Raw genomic sequence first — 20,952 nt, forward strand, 5'->3', positions numbered from 1 at the left:
CAGTCGCGTCGTTCTGTTCCTACCCCCCACCAACAGCCGCGGCGGCCTTCCCATTTTATCTCTCGGCCCACGGTGGGGGGAGGGGGTGTTAACTGGGTGCGGGTTCACCGGGGCGACGCGGCAGGCCAGGACACTGGAACGCTCCGGCTTTCACCTGCATCCGCCTAGAGCTACCCCTCGAGGCTCGCCGGCCTCGAGCCGTAGGACACCTTGACGGGACTGGAAATGGCGGGGTGCAGCGTTCCCATGGCCTCCCCATTTTATGCCTACAACTCTTCACCGGAAGTAGTGTGTGGCTCTGCTCGGCAGAGAGCGATGAAGTCAGCGAGCAACGAAGACGAGGTGAAGTTCGGCATTGTCTAGCAACTAGTGAGCACCTGCACCCAGTCCTGTGTCCCACCTGTGACGTAGGGACATGGCTGCTCGGTAGAAGAGATCGTCCGCGGAATAGTCTCAAAACTGTAACCAGAGCACTTATGCTATGGAAGAAGGTCCTGCAGCAATGCTTGCTTTTGTAGGTTTTATCGAGGTTAGGTCACACGCTTCCCTCCATATCCAGACCGCCTTGATCTATGCTTTCCTTTGCTTTTCTCTTGGTTGGAGTTGGTGCTCTGAACTTTCCCCCAACCAGTGTTACGTTATTTCATGTGAGCAGGTGATCCTTAGGAGCTGTACAGCTGTTTGGCTATCATCTTCCCGTTTTCCATGTGTTTTCCCATGAAACAGGTTTCTTTGGAGTCTAGCCGCTGTTACCCAGCTAACATCACTCCTTTCTTTCATGCCAGCAGAGCCCACATTTTTACAGGTGGCATCAGTGAGACCCTATCTCAAGAAGGAATGCCCCAAAGGGATATTTGTGATTTGTTCAACAATCAACAATCTTGGTAAATCTGGATTCTCTAGGGTTGGCCATACAGTTGAGTTCTTGCACACCAAATGTAAGCAGAAATACGTAGGAAGGGTCTTTTGTTGCTTTTCTCTAATTAAAAAAAAGAATTCAGGTAACAGGCTTTTTAACCTTTCTTTCTACCTGAACCGTCTCAGTACACAAAGAAATACAACATCCATTTTGTAGGGGTTTTTTCCTTAACAATGAAGCCACAATTGGGGTTTAAGAAAAAAAAAAATCTTGCGCAATGGTGCTGTGATCCCAGCACAGGGGAAACTGAGGCAAAAGTATTAAGATTTCAGGGCCAGCCTGGGCTACATAGCAAGACCCTGTCTCAAAAAGAAAATGGGCTAGCAGAATGGCTGAAGTGGTAGAATGCCTGCCTAGCAACCATGAGGCCCTGAATTCAAACCCCAGTACCACAAAAAGAAGAAGGAAATGTCGGGCACATGCCTTTAATCCCAGCTACTTGGGAGGCTGAGATCAGGAGGATTGCAGTTCGAGGCCAGCCCAGGCAATTAGTTTGCAAAACTCCAAAAATAACCAAACCAAAATGGACTGGAGGTGTGATTCAAGGGGTAGAGTGCCTGTTTGGCGAGCTCTGAGTTTGAATCTTAGTCCCACCAAAGAGTAAACAAATTATTTTATCCTTAAGTTGTTATTAGATTTCTATTACTTATACCCAAACACATTCCTAACTGCTACAGATACTCTTTTAATAATTATTTGTAAGTATCTGTCAACTATGCTTTTCTTTTTTGGGGGGTAGGGTGTGACAGAGCACACCTGGCTCTGTCAGCTGTACTTAGACTAGGGTAGATAGTAGACAACTGTAGATGTTGGAATACTAGATTGTGTTGAAGACACTGATTTTTTAAAAAAAGTTGCTTGTTTCCTAATTCCTTGGTGTGGGTGGTGGTTATTTTTAAAAAACTGACATGGAGGGTTGGAGGTGTGATCAAGGCCCTAAGTTCAAATCCCAGTAATGTCCAAAAAAATTGGAAAAAATTTACATGGAGATTGGGCATAGTGGTGCACATCTGTAATCCCAGCACTTGGGAGACTGAATCAGGAGGATCTCAAGTTTGAGGCCAGTCTAGGCTACAAAATGTGTTCCACAACAGCCTATACAATATAGTCTCCAAAAACAAACAAGCAAAAAAACTTGGTATGATACTTGGTTTAAAATGCTTTTGTGAGCCTGGTACCAGTGGCTCAAACCTATAATCCTAGCTACTTGGGAAGCTGAGATCAGGAGAATCGTGGTTCGAGGCCAGGCTGGGCAAATAGTTCTTGAGACCCAATTTCCCAGATGAGCACAGCAAAATGAACTGGAGGTGTAGCTCAAGTGGTAGAGCGCCAGCTTTGCAAGGTACAAAGTCCTGACTTCAAACCTCAGTTCCACCAAAAAAATTAAAGTAAAATGCTTTGTGAGTAGGCTGTAGCTGAGTGTTAGAGCACTTACCTAGCATGCAAAAGGGTCTGGGTTTGAGCCCTAGCACTCTTAAAAAAAAAAAAAAAAAAGGAAAAAAAATGCTTTGAGAATCTACAATTATTGTCATAAATGATCATTCTTCTTCAATTATCTACATCTGTGCTTAACAAACTTTATAAGAATAGATAATAAATACTTTGGGATTTACAGACAGTAGGGAGCAGGATGTTGTGGCATATACCAAGCACTGAGTTGATTTGTTTTCAACCACTCAGGTTTTATTTTCTTGAAAAGTGTGCATTCTAAAAAAACAATGAAGCAGAACCTTTGGTAAATAACTCGTGAGTCCTTTTAAATCCAGATTTTCAAACCAGTAGTCAGTAATCATATAGTGCCTTTGACAACTTGAAGAATAAGGATGACTTTAATATTTTGTCTACAGGTCACCATCTAGTGGTAGAGTTAAGCTTTATAAAATTATGTAGTCTATTATGTGAAATTACTAGTTTTCCAGTTTACAGTATATTTGCACTAAAATATTTATCTGAAAACAAAGCCTGCTTCAACTACTTTTGAAAATTAGTATTTTCATGGAATTTATTTGCCTTTTTAGTGTATTAGTTTTTCGTTTTGTTTTGTTTTGTTTTTGGTGGAACTGGGCTCAGTTCTTCCCGCTTGCTAAGTAGGTGCTTTAACCACTTGAGCCACACCTCCAGCCCAACTGGTTGCTATTATTAGACATAGAATTTTTTTTTTTTTTTTGGTGGTACTGGGGTTTGAACTCAGGGCCTCACACTTGCTAGACGGTGCTCTACAACTTGAGCCACTCTGCCAGCCTATCTCTGGAATTTTGGGTTAACACCTGGTGTTAATATTGGAAGCCAGAGTTACTGCAAAATTTTCTCTCTCATACCACACTCTAGATGCTATTTTGTGTAACATAAGGCCATGATTACTAGGTAGGTATGCTGTTTTGTTCTTAAATTGCTAGAATAATTATTTTCAAACATAAATTGGCTTATATCACTTCCGTGCTTAACACCCTTCAATAATTTCCTGCTGCATATTGAATAAACTTTTTTCTTACCTTGGGCCTTCCCAGCTTATCTTTCTACAATTTTTTTTTCTTTTTTGCAGTACTGGGGTTTGAACTCAGGACCTACACCTTGAGTCCCTCCAACAGCATTTTTTTTTGTGAAGGACTTTTTCAAGATTGGATCTCGGGATCCTTCTGGTTATCAAGGATTACAAGCATGAGCCAGCAGTGCCCTCCACTTGCCTGTTTTTTAACATAAAAACGTTTCCTTTATTTTTGGTGTATGATGACTCTTGCTAGAACTTGCTCTAATTTGTTGTATGTGTTTGTGGTGCTGGATATTGAACCCAAGGCCTCTCCCGTGCTAAATACAGACTCTACAACTGAGCTGTATTCTGCAGCCCTCTCTAATTTTGAAATAGCTTCATCCTCAAGATTTCAATGTAAACATCATTTCAAAGCATAACTCCCAGAGTTGGTGGAGTGCTCAAGTAGTAGAGCACCTGCTTAACAAGCATGAGGCCCTGAATTCAAGCCCCAGTACCACCAAAAAAAAAAAAAAAATAGCTCACCTTCCTTCTAATAATTCTATCAGAGTTATAGTCTATATTTTTATCAGGAACATGATAAACTACAAGTAAAAAGTTTCCAATTAAGAATGGCTTACACTGGGTACAGGTGGCTCACGCCTATAATCCTAGCTACTCAGGAGGCAGATATTAGGAGGGTCGCAGTTGAGAACTAGCCCGAGCAAATAGTTTGCAAGACCCTGTCTCAAAAAACCCCAACACAGAAAAGGGCTGGTAGAGTGACTCAAGGTGTAGGCCCTGAGTTCAAACCCTAGTACTGCAAAAATAAATACAGAAAGAATGGCTTAAGAGTTACCAGGCATGGTGGGGAATGCCTGTAATCTCAGTATTAAGGAGACTGGAGGTAGGAGAGTTGAGAGTTTGAGACCAGCCTGAGGTACATATAGTAAAGTCCTTTGTCAACAAAAAACTGAAGCCTGGGGGGATGTGTTAAAGTACTTGCCTTCCCAAGGCCTTGGGCTGGGGGTGGGGGGGGGGGCGGGCAGGGAAGAAAGAAAGAACAGAATGGTTAAAATCACTAGACAGAATGTAGCTCAGTGGTATAATGGTTACCTAGCATGTGCAATGACCTGGATTCATCCCTAGTACTGTGAGACAAGCCCCCACCACGCCACAAAAAAAAATAGCTTCAACAGGCTTCACATGTAGCTCAGTGGTAGAGCACATGCTTAGCAGGCGTGCAAGGCCCTAGGTTCGGTCCCTATTTCTAAATAAGTAGGGAGTTTGTTTTTCTCATGTAAAAATGGTAGACTATTCAAGGCTAGTATAGTAGCTCAAAGGTAGATGTGAAGTCAAGGACCTTGTTTTTTTCCCCTCTACCCTCCTTAGCAAATTGATTTGTCACCTTCTACTTGCAAGATAGCCTCTATACCACCAATAAAATGTCTGCTTTAAAGACAAGAAAAAGGAGGAGACGTGAATATGGCCTGCCATGGCTTGAACTCCTCTCCCCAATAGAGCCTAAAACAAGGACACAAGTAGAAATAGATTGTGTGTGTGGTACTGCAGTTTGAACTCAGGACCTTACTACTCCACCAATAGAGCCACCTTGCCAGCCATGTGTGTGTGTGTTGACTTTTTTTTTTTTTTTTTTTTATTGATACAGTGTCTTACTTTTGTTGCCTAGGCTAGCTTTGAATGGCAATCCTCTGATCTCTGCCTCCTGGGTAGCTAGGGTTACAGCATGAGCCACTGGTGGTCACCTAGAAATAGATTCTTTTTTTTTTTAAGGTGGTTTGTCTGAAAGTATACTTTTTTTATTGGCATTACTGGGGTTTGAACTCAGAACCTCCCACTTGCTAGGCAGGCACTATACCACTTGAGCCACACCTCCAGCAGATTATCTTGATTTCATCCAAAGAAGGACTGGTAGGATAATAGAGAAGCGAGACAGGAAATGGGAGAGGGAAGTATCCAAGAAAGTGTTCATTATCAAGCCCTTTACCCTTGCATGTAACTGGAACCTATTCCCGCTGGGAAATTATATACCTGTATGAAACTTGTGCCTCAAACTGGGTGCAGGAGGATATCAAGTTTGAGGCCAGCTTGAGCTACATAGCTAAACCCTGTTGTAAAATAAAAGTTGTGCCTCAAAATCATCTCATCCGTAGGGCACCAGTGGCTCATGCCTGTAATACTAGCTATTCAGGAGGCAGAGATCAGGATGATTGCGGTTCGAACGAAGCCAGCCCAGGCAAATAGTTCCAGAAACCCTATCTCAAAAAAATCCATCACAAAAAAAAGCGGGGGAAGGGAGCTGGTGGAGTGGCTCAAGGTGTAGGCCCTGAATTTAAGCTCCAGCACCACAAAAAAAAAAAAAAAAAAAAAAATCTCATCCAGGGGACAAAGAAGCTTGGTGTTTTTATTAATTCTCTTTAGTCAGTGAGTGTTGCTAGAGGGGGAAGTTGGAAGCAGCAAGACAGGCTTCTCTTTGCTCAGGCAACCAGAGAAAACCCTTTAGTATAGGAATTCAGCTACTAGAAGTCAAGACACTGCACTGAAGTGATAACTAGGGAATATGGACAGACCACTGACCTTGCCTGGTTCATCCCCTGCCCCTCTTCTATATGCCTTGAGTGTAGAGTTGATATCTAGAATAGCAGCAGCCATCCTGGAACAAGCTTACAGACAAGGAGCAGAAACCAAAGCATAGAAGATGGCAGAATGGAAAGAAAAGTCCTGGATCCCTGGTGGCATTGTTGAGCAGCTAATGTATATATATATATATTTTTTTTTTTGGTTCGGGGGGAAGAGTACTGGGGTTTGAATTCAGGGCTTTGTGCTTAATAGACAAGAGCTATACCACTTGACAAACCCCCGGCTCGTGTCTGCTTAATTCTATATATAACTTTTGGCTATCTTAACAAAACTCTAAAGCCACTATTGAAAGTTTTGTGGCCCAGTGTAGTCAAGAGTAGTGGAAAGCTGAATACCCTCTCCTCCCACCAAATATCCATGCCCTAATCCTCAGAATCTGTGAATATGATAGCTCATATGGCAAAAAGGACACTACAGATGTAATTAAAGACCTCTTGATGGGAGAAAATCCTGGGTTATTCAGGTGGGCTGTATTAATTTCCTGTGGCCCAAAAAGCTGATAACCTTTCTCAGCTGTGTTCACAGGGAACAGGACCACCACACGAGAATGTTTAGAAAGACTGGTTCTGTTACTGGTTTTGAAGATGGAGGGAGGCAGCAAGAAGCCAAGAAATGTGAGTGGCTTCAGTAGCTGGAAAATACAAGGAGACATTCTTCCCTTCAGCTTCCAGAAAGAAACACAATAATGCAACACTTTGATTTTAGCCATGTTGAACAACTGACTAATGGAACTATAAAATAAGTGGACTGTTTTAAGCCACTAAATTTGTGTCATTTATTACAATAGCAATAGAAAACAGTACAAGTCACAAAGTAAAATGGAATAGCATTTGCAAAACCCCCTAAGACAGATGATAGTTGGCTATTTCTAGGAATAGAAATAAAGCCAGAGCCATGCCTGGTACTGCACAGCTTGCAATAGGGTAATGGGAAAGAAATGGAGAAAGACAGGATTATGGTTATCTTAGAGGTAACAAGAGTAAGACTTGGTTGATGAACATGGGGAGAGAGGAAGACATGGGGCTGTATCCAGATTTGGGATTTGCACACTGGGTAAGTGTAGCCCAAAAGTAGTACCATTGACTAAGATGGAAGGAGGACCAAAGGGATTGGGTCAAAATGACAAGTACCATATTTGGAAGCGTTCAGTTTGTGGTGACTTTGAGATTACTAAAGAGTCAGTAAATAGTTAAGTTTAAAGCTCAGGGAAAACGTAAGTATGAAAACATTCTTTAGTGTACTGACTCTTTGTCTCATGGGTGGGGGTGCGGGTGGAGAAAACTGCTATACCTTTAGCATTACTTACAAGTTCTAGGCATGAAGCAATAATTAGCCAGCCCCTCAACTGTCAGGAAAGCAAAGGCTTTCTAGAAACCCCTGCAGCTAACTAGATTTCATTGCCCACTGTCACATGGCCACCCTTAGTCTCAAAAAAACATTGGAAATCTAGCACTTCATTTTCTAGTCTTTATGGTAGAGAAAGGAAAAGGAAGAAAACAGCGTGTTGGGTTTAGTTACAGGATATGCCAAATGTTATAAACAAACCTGTAAGATTATATAAGGAGAAGGAATAGAATGAAGAGAAAAGAAACAAAGTTGAGGTACTTCCACTCCCAACTCTCCAAGATGGTGAGGAATGGACCCAGGGCCTGGCAGTGCTAGACAAGAGCACTATCACCAAGTTACATCCCTAGCCATTTTTTTTTTTTTTTGGTGGTTCTGGGTCTTGAACTCAGGACTTTCACCTTGAGCCACTCCACCAGCCCTTTTTTTAATGTGTGAAGGGTGTTTTAGAGACAGGGTCTCATGAACTATTAGCCTGGGCTGGCTTCGAACCACAGTCCTCCTGATCTCTACCTCCTGAGCAGCTAGGATTACAGGCGTGAGCCACCATCGCCTGGCAACTCTTTTTGTTGTGCTGGTGGTACATTGTGGCATTTACAAAAGTATGTATTTACAAAGTATATATATATATATATCTCATACTTGAATTCACCCCCTCCATCGTTCTCCTTTATCCTCACCTCCTGCCACCTAGCTACTCTTCATATTTGGATAAAAGAGACCCCAAATAGCTTAAAGAGTATGGGAGGATTTTGATGCCATTTATGCCATGGAAAAAACTCAAAATGATGCAGATGACAGCTGTTGAATGTTGCTGAAAAGTCAACTAAAATTAGATTGTAAGTATTCTTTACATTTAGTACCATGGAGGTCATGGGAGAGGAATTATGACTACTGAATCCTTACAACAGCAGACTGAAGACTGCTTACGTAGAAACTATTAAAATAGAAAACTTGCACTGGGGATGTAGCTCAAGGATAAGAGAATTCTAGGCCCTGGGTTCAGTCCCCAACACCACCAAAAAAAAAAAAAAAAAATATATATATATATATATATATGGATGTGTATATATGTATATATACATGTAAAATACTTACGTGGTCTTGGTATGTTGCCCAGGTGGGTTTTGAACTCCTGGGCTCAAACTGTATTTCCACTTTAGCCTCTCAAGTAGCTGGGACTAGAGACATATACAACCATACCAGGTTAAAGGAAATTGTTCATAATTCCTAGTTTGGGCCAAGGGGGAGAGAAGTCACAAACCTGAACACACTATTGGTGAGAATATAAAATTGGTTCAACTTTTCTGGAGAGAAACCTTGCAAATGCATTAAGAGCTTTAGTTTTTATGTATATTTTGATCTGAAAGCTCCATGTTTAGCAATTTTATATAAAGACTTAGTGGGTTAGGATGTTCATCAGAGGGAGGGGTGGCTAGAGTGCCTGCTTTGCAATAATGAAGTCCTGAGTTCAAACACCAGACCCACCAAAAAAAAAAAAATTTTATAAAGTCAGACTCTGAATTCTCTTGTCTTCTTTGCAAATAGGGCCAGTTTCTGAAAAGGAGTAGAAAGTAACCAGAGCACCTTAGAGCACCTTATGAGATCAGAAGACAGCACTGGACGGGGCAGAGGGGAGGTACAGGCCTGTAATCCCTATTCTTGGGAGGTCAAAACAGGAAGATAACAAGTTCAACATCAGCCTGGGCTACATAGTGAGACCCTGTCTCAAAAAAGAAATAAACCTCAAGTTTTCCCCTACCCCCAAAAAAGAAGGCTCACCAGAGTTTTATTTTAATGGCAAAAAAATCTGAATGTCTAATAGTGAGGCTGGGCACTAGTGACTCACACTTGTAATCCTAGCTATTCGAGAGGCAGAGAACAGGAGGATCACGGTTCAAGGCCAGCCTGGGCAAAAAAAAGCAAGACCCTATCTCAAAAATACCCAATGCAAAACAAGGCTGGCAGAGTGGCTTAAGTGGTAGAGTACCTGTCTAGCAAGTGTGAGGCCCTGAGTTCAAACTTCACTACGGCAAAACAAAAAATAAATAAAATGAACATAAATGTTTAGTAGTGAGTAAACTATCCATGTGGCCACACAAAGAAATGTGTCATCACTATAATAGGTAATGCCGCATATTTAATCATCTGGAAACATAAGTAATGGTATATCTTTTTTATTTTTGTGATACTGGAGCTTGAACTCAGGGCCTTTACCTTGAGCCACTCCACCAGCCTTTTTTGTGATGGGTTTTTTCAAGATAGGGTCTTGTGAACTATTTACCCAGGCTGGCCTCAAATTGCAATCCTCCTGATCTCTGCCTCCTGAGTAGCTACGATTACAGGTGTGAGCCATAGGCGCCCAGCGGTATATGTCTTTTAAAAAGAAATCAAAGAGCATATACTATATGGTTTCGCTTTATAGACAAACACTAGGGAAATATTAACTGTGGATTACCAGTTGGACTTCTTTTTTTTTTTTGAACTCCAGACCTATACCTTGAGTCACTCTGCCAGCCCTTTTTTTTTATTGGGTTTTCCAGACAGTGTCTCCCAAAATACTTGCCTGGGCTGGCTTCAAACCGAGATCCTCTTGATCTCTGCCTCCTGAGTTGTAGGCACCTGGATTTTTTTCTTTTCTTTTATTTTTTTGTATGTGTTAATGGGGTTTAAATTCAAGGCCTTGTAGTCACTAGGCAGGTGCTCTACCAGTTGAGCAATACTCCAGCCTCCAACAGTTAACTTATGCTAGAAGGATTACATTACTGGTTTTCCTTCTTGCTTATCTTCATTTAGCGCATTTTCTACAATGAACATGCCTTGCTATTATCATTTTAAAACAATAAGTTATTGTTAATACATAAAGTACACAAGGTACATAGTTCTATCAGGGTTCAAGGGACCAGAAACACTGAATATTATGAAATAATAGATTTGTTAATAGGAACAAGATCATAATTGTGGGAAAAGTAAGGAAAGTCATCGCATCTGGTGGTACACCTGGGGTTACAACAGGGCCAGCAGGTGAGAACTAGAGATCCATTTGTGGAAAACAAGAAGTTGGAACTTGCTGTCTCTCACCACTTCTAACCAAGGTTTGCCTTCAGAGAGTAATGGCTGCTGCTTCACTTCTCCCACCCAAATCTCAATTTGATTTTGTGCATTTCCAACCTAGAGCTGAAGCCATCCTCCTGCTTTAGCCTCCCAAGTGCTGGAATTACAAATGTACACCACCACTCCCATTATGTGCTTAATTTTTTATTTTTATTTTATTTATTCATTGTGGTATGGAGGTTTGAACTCAGGGCCTCATGCTTGCTAGACAGGCACTCTACCACTTGAGCCACTCTACCAGCCCTTTTTTTGTGTAGTGGGTATTTTTAAGATAGGGACTAGACTAGCTCTTTTTTTTTTTTTTTAACTCCAGCTGGCCTCAAACCACTGTTCTCCTGATCTCCTCCAGAGTACAAAAGTGAGTCACCAGCACCTGACTCTGCTTTATTATTTATTAGCATACTATAGTTGTACTGGGGATACATCGTGACATTTACAAAAGTAATTACAATACATCTTAGTTAGATTCACCCCTTCCATCTTTCTTTTTATTGCATAGATCACTTCTATATTAGTAATACTCGCCTGTAATTCCAGCATTTGGGAGGCAGAGGAAGGAAATCAAGAGTTCCCGGCTCACCAGGCATCAGTGGCTCACACCCATAATCCTAGCTACAATAGGAGGCTGAGATTGGGAGGATAGTGGTTCCAGTCGAGCCTGGGCTAAAAAAGTTTCCAAGACCCCTATATTAATGGAAAAAAAAACTGGTCATGATGGGACACACAGGCCTCTAATCCCAGTGATGAGTAGCATAAAATAGGAAGACAGCAGGTCATGCCATCCTGGACCCTATTTCTAGATTAACCAGATCGAAAAAACAAGAACTCAAGCTGTAGAGTGCCTTCCTAGCAAATGTGAATCCTGGAGTTCAAACCCCAGTCCCATAATATGAATTGTGGGGTGGGGTGGGACCGGGGTTTGATCTCAGGGCTTCACACTTGCAAAGCAGGTGCTCTACGGCTTGAGCCACACTTCCAATCCATTTTGCTCTTGAACTGTTTACCTGGGCTGGCCTCGAACAGCGATCCTCCCAATCTCAGCCTCTGTAGTAGCTAGGATTACAAGCGTAAATCACTGGCTTCTGGCTCTCTTCTAAATTTTTTATAACTTTTTAAAATTTAGCTCTTTTTTTTTTCCTTTTTGTTGTAGTTGTAGGACTGGTGGAGTGGCTCAAGTGGTAAAGTGCTTGCCTAGCAAGCATGAGGTCCTGAGTTCAAACCCCAGTATGACCAAAAAAAAAGAATCGTTGTAGCAATGAGTATAATTCTAGGGTCCTATCTTCCACTGGAGACAAATAATAAAGCTCCAAGTACTATGGAAGGGGGTGCAGAAGTTGTGATGGCTTGTAAAAGAGCATTTAACCCAAAATTCACAGATTAAGGAACTGGGGAAAGCAGGGTACCCTCTTAGGAACAGACTTATTGAACCAAGGAGTCATTCTCCTGAGGTAGCAAAAAACGGGAAACAAGACAGAGAAAACAGCCAGAGTAAATGCCTGAAGCCTAGAATGGCATAATGTGTCTACAGAGCACAGAAGTGAAGTGATCAGAGCAAGGAGTAACTGATACACCTCATCAGCAACCCTACTGTGTAAATTGGTCATTGTTGGGAACATGAAGATGACTTATAGCCAGTTGTGACATTAATCCTCTAGAAACCTCCATAGATATCATCATCCATGTTTTATAAATGGATGAATCAGGGCAGATCAGGTTTTTAGTTGCCATGGTCATGGAATTAAGGAATGATAGAGTAATGTAAATCTAGACCTTCTGATCTCTAGTCAATTCCTTTTTTTTTTTTTTTTTTTTTTTTTGCTGTACTGAGGTTTGAACTTAGGCAGGACCTACACCCTGAGCCATTCTACCAGCCCTTTTTTGTAATGATGGTTTTCAAGATAGGGTCTCACAAACTATTTGCCAGGCTGGCTTTGAACCATGATCATCCTGATCTCTGCCTCCAGAGTAGCTAGGATTACAGCTGTGAGCCACTGGTGCCCAGCTCTGGTCTCTATTCTTTCAACTGTGTTTAGGTGGCCATAATGCAGTCAAATGGAGTATGACAAAGATGTGTAAACTCCTAACAGGAATTAATAGTTATCTACTTGTGTTTTGATGTCAGAGAAAGAATTGTTTGAAAGTAATGGCATTAGATCTTTTAAGAATGAAGCTGGGCACCAGTGACTCGCGCCTGTAGTCCTAGCTACTCAGGAGGATTGAGGTTTGAAGTCAGCCCAGGCAAATAGTTCCATGAGACCCTATCTCGAAAAGCCCTCCACAAAAATAGGGCTGGCTGAGTTAAAGCCCCAGTACTGCAAAAAAAAAAAAAAAGTTACCAGCCAGGCACCAGTGGCTCACCCCTGTAATCGTAGCTACTTGGGAAGCTGAGATCTGGAGGATCAAGGTGCAAGGCCAGCCCAAGCAAATAGTTCACAATCTGGCTAAATATTTTTGCTGAGTCTTTTCTTTTGAGGTAAGGTCTTGCTATATAACCTAGGCTGACCTCAAACTCACCATACTCCACCTCAGCCTCCCAAGTGGTGGGATTGCAGAGGTGTGCCAAAATAAGGCTCTGAGTCTTTAAAACAAAACACAAGATGTTATCTATAATATTTAAGACAACCTAAAGGACAAGTAGGCAAATTTCAAAGCTCAGAATATTAGTTCTATCTATTACAATGTCCCTGAAGAAGATGAAGACCCAGACTTAAGGTGGACTTAGAACAAAAGGATTTACTATGGACCTAATATATCACACCTATGAACTGGATAAATAATACAATGGGGCAAGGTTTAACAAATTTGCTTTAAAAGTTTGCCCTTAACTGGTTGGACATATGAGTGAGTTGGACCTCATCTCGAGTAAATCTGACCTCATTAATATACCGAGACAAACGTGTAATTTGTAGGAATATATTTTGGGTAGGGGCTGAGAATTAATGTTCAAATGATCTTTTATGTATACCATACTGGAATATAAAAAGTAGTGACCCAGCTTCCATAAAACTGGTTTTGTTCTAATAGGCTAAGAGGAGAGACTTGAGAGGACAAATGAAAGACTGAGAGTGGACTGAATATTCCCATTGGGAGCAGGGTGCAGGAGTGGGTGGGCCTACCTACTTTGGCCAGCAGTTTGGAGAAAAGATGATATGCGCATGTATCCCAACACAGGTGAGAGCAGTTGGATCAGGAAAACAAGTGGAGTTTTAGGTATCTTTCCAGATGACTTTCCTTGTAAGGGAGACAAATCTCTATGTGTACATGCCCAACTCTAAGAGCCTCCCCTTACAGTAACTTCTCCTTTATGATTTCTCCCATTTTAATTTTCAATTGTTAAACTAGAATGTCTCAATAGTTTTTTATTCATCTTGGTAATCTTAGGGAAGACCTATTTTACTCCTTCCCTGGAACCAGCTGCTTTTTTGCCTTTATTTTCACGTGATTGAGACTGCTAGTTCAATTCACTTTCGTCCTCATTAACAGAAGTCCCATTTTACATACAGCACAGTACATCCATCTTCAAGACTATTTCTCAACTTGTTAGGTGGTATTTCAGATTTACTTGGAATTGTCAGTTTCTGCAACTTTAGTCTTAAAATGGGGCTTTCTTCCCATTTGCTCTCCAGAATGCACATATAGTAATCAAAACATGTAGCCAAGCCATATTTGATATTGGGGTGGGTCTCCAGTGATATAAACTCCATTCACAAGTTTTGGACCAAGTATGTACCTCATTAACATAAGCACAAAAAAAGAAAAAAACCTTTATTTTTTTTGTTGGGGGTTGGGGGGGACAAGGTCTCACTATGTAGCCCAGTCTGGCATTGATCTACCAATCCTCCTGCCTCAGCCTCCCAATTGCTGGGATTCCATGTATGTACCATGCCTGATGCTTTTTATATGGGGCTATAAAAACACCTTAAAATGTTCACTTATTTCTGCCTGGGCCTCATAAGCAAAAAGCTCACGAGACCTTATTGAAAATACCCAACACAATTAACTTTGCAAGAACGCATTCCCTAAGGCCTTCAGGATGAACATAATTTTTAGATCAAAATTGGTTAAGTGGCCTCGGAAGTCATGCTTGCCAGTGAGTGGTGGTATGTACTTTTGCCAACTTTAGTAATCTAAGAAGGTAAAAGCTAAAACTAACTAGGTAGTTCCAAAAATGTATCTGTAGCTGGGCACAAGTGGCTCATGCCTATAAGTCCTTGCTACTTGGTGGGGTTGAGGTTCAAGGTCAGCCCAGGCAATAGAGACCCCCAACTCAGAAACAATCTGCAAAGTGGACTGGAGGTATGGTTTCCCTACTTTGCAAGTACAAAGCTGTAAGTCCAAACACTAGTTCCACCAAGAGTGCAATTCAAGTAACTTGGCATACCTAGACCAAGATTCAGAGCCATTAACTATGAGAATTTAAGAAAGTAATTCGTAAAAAAATTTGCTTGAAAACAGTTGTAAACACATTGCAGTCACATATCTTGAGGATATGTGTCTCAGTGTCAATGTAGTCCAGGTATCCTCAAATTTGCAATTCTCTAGCCTAAATCCTGGTATGCTAAGACTACAGGTGTGCATCCACCATACCTGGCAACCTTGTATAAGGTGTAAACTTGAGGTTAGGGACTATATTTCTGGTAGAATAATTTGCATAATGCATGCAGTTTCCCAGCATTGGGGTGGGGAAGAGTGAGGGCTGAAGGCATGGTTAAAGCAATGGAGCACAAGTGCAAAAAAACAATCAAAACCCCAGTAGCTCCCACCTCCCCAAAAAAGTGCAAATGTCTTTTTTAGCACTGGTTGAGTACCAATACCCCAACTATTTTTAACTCAAAGTAGACTATCCTAATTCTTAAGCCAAGGCTTGTTTTTTTTTTGCAATTGAACTTAGCACAGTTGGTGGAACATTCATTTGCCCTGAATTTGATCTCCAGTTCTAAAAAAAGATTGGGGGGGAGGGGGAACTGTAGACTTGGCTTAAAGGGTAGAGCATCTGCCTAGCAAGTGCGAGGCTCTGAGTTCAAATCCCATTACCCCCCACAAAAGATTGAACCTGAACAAGGCCAGCTCTGAGCCACTGCCTCAAGAAGTTGTCTTTAAGCTGGGTGACAGTGGTTCACACTTATAATCCTTGAGTAGCAAGTGAAGCCCTGAGTTCAAACCTCATTACCACCAAAAAAGTAACATGTTCCCTAAACCTAAATAAAGGCAAAAGTCGAGACTTCACAAGAGGGTTTGATTTCCTTGCAATAAAGGTATCTTTGGAGCACTTCAGTTTATTTTTTACCTCTTAACATTAGCTATCATATAAAGCCAGGGATCAAACATCATTTTAAAGTACTACAAAACAATCTTTCATTCATACAGGAATAACTTTGAGTCAATAAAGGGAAAATAAATGTAAACCAAGTTTATTTTGCTTTTTAAGTAGTGTTCTTAAAGCACTACAGCTTGGTAAACAATGTAAATTAGTATAAGTCATCTCAAAAGCCAGAGTTTTTGTTTTGTTTTTTAATGAGTTGTTAAAAAGATGCAGCCTATTCTAACAGGATAAATATTTTTAACCATTTCACTTTGAGTTAATGAAGGCTCACAAATGAGCAACACTCCTCATTGAGGAAAACAAAAAGCTGTTGTCGACAAGCGACAGCACACACACACAAAAACAAAAAGAACTGTGTAAAAATAACTAACTTGTGTTCCCATATCTTTTGAAGTCGCTTTACAATGGGATGATATGCACATGATCTTGCTGCAAACTTGCCATACAGACTTGAAATACATGTGGTCTAGACAGACGATTCAGTCCAAGATGTGCCAACTTTAGACAATGCAGCACTATAATCCTTTTAACAACGCAATTTGTTTTACTCATTACCTTTTCTTCTAGACTGAAATCCAGGCTAGAAAGAAAATACTCCCTAATTAAAATTGGTATTGTGTACAAGAAAAATTGTATAATTTTGCATTAGAATTTACAAGTATATATGTTCAAATCGAATTTGCCTCTCCCCCCAGCCCTGCCACAAAATGGGCATGAAGTAAAAGTTTTTAAAAAATGCCTTAATTTTCAACTTCATGCAAACTAAATAAGATGACCAAAACAAAAAGCTTAAACAATGGAAGGATATTTCACAGAAAATTTCTTATACAAAAAACACATAAGAAAAAGGGCCACTAGGTGACATTTTAATTTACAAATTGGCATCATTTTGGTCGACAAATATCCAGACGCTGTTTTCTTTTGCAAACTTGGAAATAAGTGTCGCAGAGTAAAATAACCAGCATGACTTCAGATTTTAATCACACATTTCTTCTGGAATTTCATGTGGATTAAGGATGCCAGGAACAGACATTTGAAGTTTATGCTTCTCTTCCTGAGCCTGTCGAAGGGCTGTTTCTCTTTCTTCCAAAAAGAGATCAGAAGTGTCTTCACCTGCAAACTCCTACAAAAACACAGTTGATATTAAAAATTATCCATGGGCTGAGTTTCAAATTACAATATATGTAGCTTAAAAAAACAAAACCCTTATGGTTTTTGTCTTACAAAATAAGGTGTGATGCTACAATATTTTTCATATTAATTAGTATCAAGATAGTTGTGAAATTGTCATTGAATTCAGAGCTGAGTTTCAGGTCATTTTCATTTTCTTTGTAATCTGTACATGAAGATAAGAAGATTTAACTATTTATGGGTTTTATGGTAGTGTTGAGCTCCTTTAAAACTGTATGACAAAATAATGACACAAAGTCATTGGGCTGGGGATGTAGGTCAATGCTAAGTGCTTTCCTAGAATGCACAAGACCATGAATTTGCTCACAAGGAACACAAAAACCAAACAACAACCAAAAAAGTTAAGTGTCACTGGAATTATGTAATAGGATCACTTGAGCCCAGCATGGACAACACAGCAAGATCCTGCCTCAGAAACACCAGTATAATCCTTACTAGAAAAGTCTGAATGGAACATTGTGTAACAGTGCAGGAAATAATGAACTTTTCTACTTCCAAGATTCCCTCATTCACAAAATGATTAAAATCTTTAACAGGGACTATCCATGAATTTTGGGTTTTTTTTTTTTTTTTTGGTGCTGGGATCAAACTCAGGGCCTCGTGCATGCTAGCCAAGCACTGTGCCACCGAGCTACATCCCAGCCCCTATCAATGAATTTTGTATCCCTAATTCTACACCTTAAAATGTCTCAAAGGAGCTGGCCGCCAGAGGCTCACGCCTGTAGTATTAGCTACTTGGGAGGCAGAGATCAGGAGGATCATAGTTTGAACACAGGGCAAATAGTTTTCAAGAACTCAAATACCCACCACACACAATCACTCAAAAAAATGGGTTGGCAGAGTGACTTAAGTGGTAGAGAGCCTACCCAGCAAGTATGAGGCCCTGAGTTTGAACTCAGCACCTCAAAAAAAAAGAAGGTGGTGTATAAGTGTATTGCCCTTAATCGCAGCATTCAATCTGGGCTATACTAAGATCCAGTCTCAAAACACCAAGGACTGGAGATAACAGCTCTGAGGTAACAAGCTTGCTTACCTTTATTTGTACTAAGAAATCTCGTAGATGTTCCTTGAAAGCAGGAATATCCTGATTCAAGCTAAAGAGCCCTGTCACAAAGAGCTTTACTTGAGCACTGCAAATAAAAATACAAGGATTAAATAATCATTTTTAAAAAACTGAAGTTTATGAAATTATTTTTAAATAACCTTTAAGCCCCAGCACACCCACCAAAATAATTAAGTTTTAAATAATGCATTTTAAAATAATTTACTCTTGTAGATGAGGGAATGCAGACTTAAGGAGATTTGCCACATATTCCTGAATAAACATTTGGTTGTTAACTGGATTTCCAGGATTTAGCGGTGTACTTATTTTTCCTTCTTCAACCAAATTAAACATATATGCAAGAATTGATGCATGCATTGTTAAACCTGTTGATGAGAGGAAAATTATTAACTCTAAGATGTAATTTAAAACCAGAACACTTTAATATTTGAAAAGAATTCTTACCAGCAGTATGAGAGGTGTCCGTCACGACAGAAAAGATATGCTGAAGAATATCACAGAAGTAAGTTTGATAGAAACTCTGAGCTGCAGCTTCTTCTTGTGCAACATTTTGTAAGAGTGTGTAAAGTATCTGTAAGCCTAAGAGGTACAACACAAAACAGACAACTGATCATAACAGTATTTAGCCCTGTTTCTGACTCAAAAACCCATTCACCCACTTTTTTGATGATGACCAATTACTTGCCTGAATTAATCTTGAATTAGTAATGGAGTAAAACTATAATCAGTGCCAGCTTACAAATTATGAGCTAAGGAAAAGATGATTAACAACAGTAATAATAAAAGGCGACCCTCTGGAGCCATTAAACTAAGGTTTCTTAACCACTTCAACCTAGTCGATTTGATGAGACAGTTAACTACACTGGACAAAAGGGATGAATTATGCCCCAGACAGGTAGATTTCATCATTCTACATAGAGTGATGTAGATTTTAAAACTAATGAACTATTTACTTCTGGAATGTTTCCAGTAATTTAGAATCCTGGCAGTTCCCAGGTAGTTAAAACCTCAGAAAATAAATTCAAAATAGACCTTGTATAGTTTTGGATAAGCAGACAAATAAACATAAGTACTACTATCTTTTCTATGTATTTACCTGTATCTGCAACATTCCTCATAGTATGTTTGAAGGCCCAAATAATGGAATCCAAAACAAGTTTAAACTGTGCAGGTGGAATAGCTAGGAATGCTGGGAAACAGTGAGAATTGACAGCCTGAAGTAGTAAGAAAAAGTTCGTTCTGTGTTCAGGATATTCTTCAAAATCCTAAAAATAAGTGGTAGAAAGAAAATAACATTTCATGTCATATTTATGCTAAGTGGGAGTGAAAAGTCAAGCCTCAGTTCACCATAAATGTTTTAAATTGTCAATGGATCACACAAGCTATACTGGTGCCAAAAAAATAACTATATTTTAAGACCAAAGAAACTATACTCTATGTTCCAAGGAACATGAAACTCTGAAGGACCACACGAGTTAGCTAACAGAGGGGAAAAAAATGCCGCATCATTAATAAAGAGAGCTCATCAAAAATACCACATGAAGAATAAAACACTTTCACTGTGCACCAATGGCTCCTGCCTGTAAATCCTAGCTACTAGAGAGACAACGATCAGGAGGGATTGAGGTATGAAGCCAGCCCAGGCAAGACCCTATGTTGAAAATGCTCAACACACAGTAAAGGGCTGGTGAAATGGCACAAGTAGTGGAACACCCGCCTAGCAAGCATGAGTCCAAGTTCAAACCCCAGCATTACAAAAATAAACAAATGAATAAATAAAACATTTTCTAGTAGTTTTCATACTAATTTTATTATCACTTTTATTTTGTCTGAGACTGCTGAAACAGAAAAAAAAGTTTCCCAATGAGTAAATTTGTACACTTACACCTTATTTCAAGAACCACTGAGTAATTTTCCTGATCTAGATGTTCAAGCGTTTAACTCCAGAGCCATAAAATTATACTATACTCAGAGGTATCATTTATGCTTTCAAGAGCTAAAGATAAAATTGGGCACTGGTGGCTCATGCCTATAATCCTATCTACTCTGAGGCAGAGATCAGGAGGATTGTACTTCAAAGCCAAACCCTTGCAAATAGTTTGAGAGACCGTATCTCGAAAATAACCAATGTCAAAAAGTGCTGGCAGAGTGGCTCAAGCAGTAAGAATGTCTGCCTAGCAAACAGGCCCCAAGTTCAAACTCCAGTACCACAAAACAAAAAAAGATAGGCCATATGTAATTGAAATACAAATCACATACCTTATTTATCATATTCAATGTGCATTCAAATACAGCATCAAATATTTGAGGTATTTCAGCTGTTATATGTCCCCCTAACTTGTTGACAATAATTGCCATAGTACTAAGCACTTCTGGTTCTCTAGCAGCGGGAACATTTCTCTGATAATCAATGAGAACTGCATCCAAAAGAGGAGGAACAAAATTCTCAGCTACCTGTTGGGAAAAAAGGGAAGTTTTTAAGTTAATCCTAGTATTACTATTACAAACCGCTAGGACCATCTCTGCCTCGAGGATTTAGATTATCTATTATAAATGGGGTAATACGGAGCTTTACTAAGCTTTTCCTATGTTGTAATTTTTGTAGCAAAAAAATCACAGAAAAACCACTATCAAATTTGGGAAAGGTCATAAACACAGTTCAGTTCAAATCTATTCTGACAGTAAGTAAAATGGGAGACTGAAAATTAAAAGACTGGCAAGGAAAAATTCCTTGCCAACGAACAATACGAAACTTCAGGGCTGGAGGAATGTCTCAAGAGTAAGAGTGCCTGCCTAGCAATCACAAGGCTGAATTCAAATACAAGTACCACCAAAAAAGAACAAACATACAAAAAAACCCCCACACTTCA

General features: G+C 40.1%; 1 protein-coding gene across 4 annotated transcripts in view; it reads right to left on the bottom strand.

Annotated features, from left to right (window-relative positions):
• Positions 1-15,900: 15,900 nt before the first annotated feature.
• The window catches only part of Xpo1 (exportin 1), a 45,034-nt gene continuing 39,982 nt past the window's right edge, over positions 15,901-20,952 (bottom strand). For all 4 annotated transcript variants that reach the window (XM_074049813.1, XM_074049814.1, XM_074049815.1 and 1 more), the window contains exons 20-25: positions 20,342-20,536; positions 19,179-19,347; positions 18,527-18,661; positions 18,288-18,447; positions 18,053-18,149; positions 15,901-16,951 (exon numbers count right to left, since the gene is read on the bottom strand). In XM_074049813.1, coding sequence (XP_073905914.1) covers positions 16,805-16,951; positions 18,053-18,149; positions 18,288-18,447; positions 18,527-18,661; positions 19,179-19,347; positions 20,342-20,536 — 903 coding nt within the window. In that variant the 3' untranslated portion in view covers positions 15,901-16,804. The remainder of the gene's footprint in view (positions 16,952-18,052; positions 18,150-18,287; positions 18,448-18,526; positions 18,662-19,178; positions 19,348-20,341; positions 20,537-20,952) is intronic.

Source organism: Castor canadensis, chromosome 12 (genome assembly GCF_047511655.1).
Source record: "Castor canadensis chromosome 12, mCasCan1.hap1v2, whole genome shotgun sequence".
Taxonomy (NCBI): Eukaryota; Metazoa; Chordata; class Mammalia; order Rodentia; family Castoridae; genus Castor; species Castor canadensis.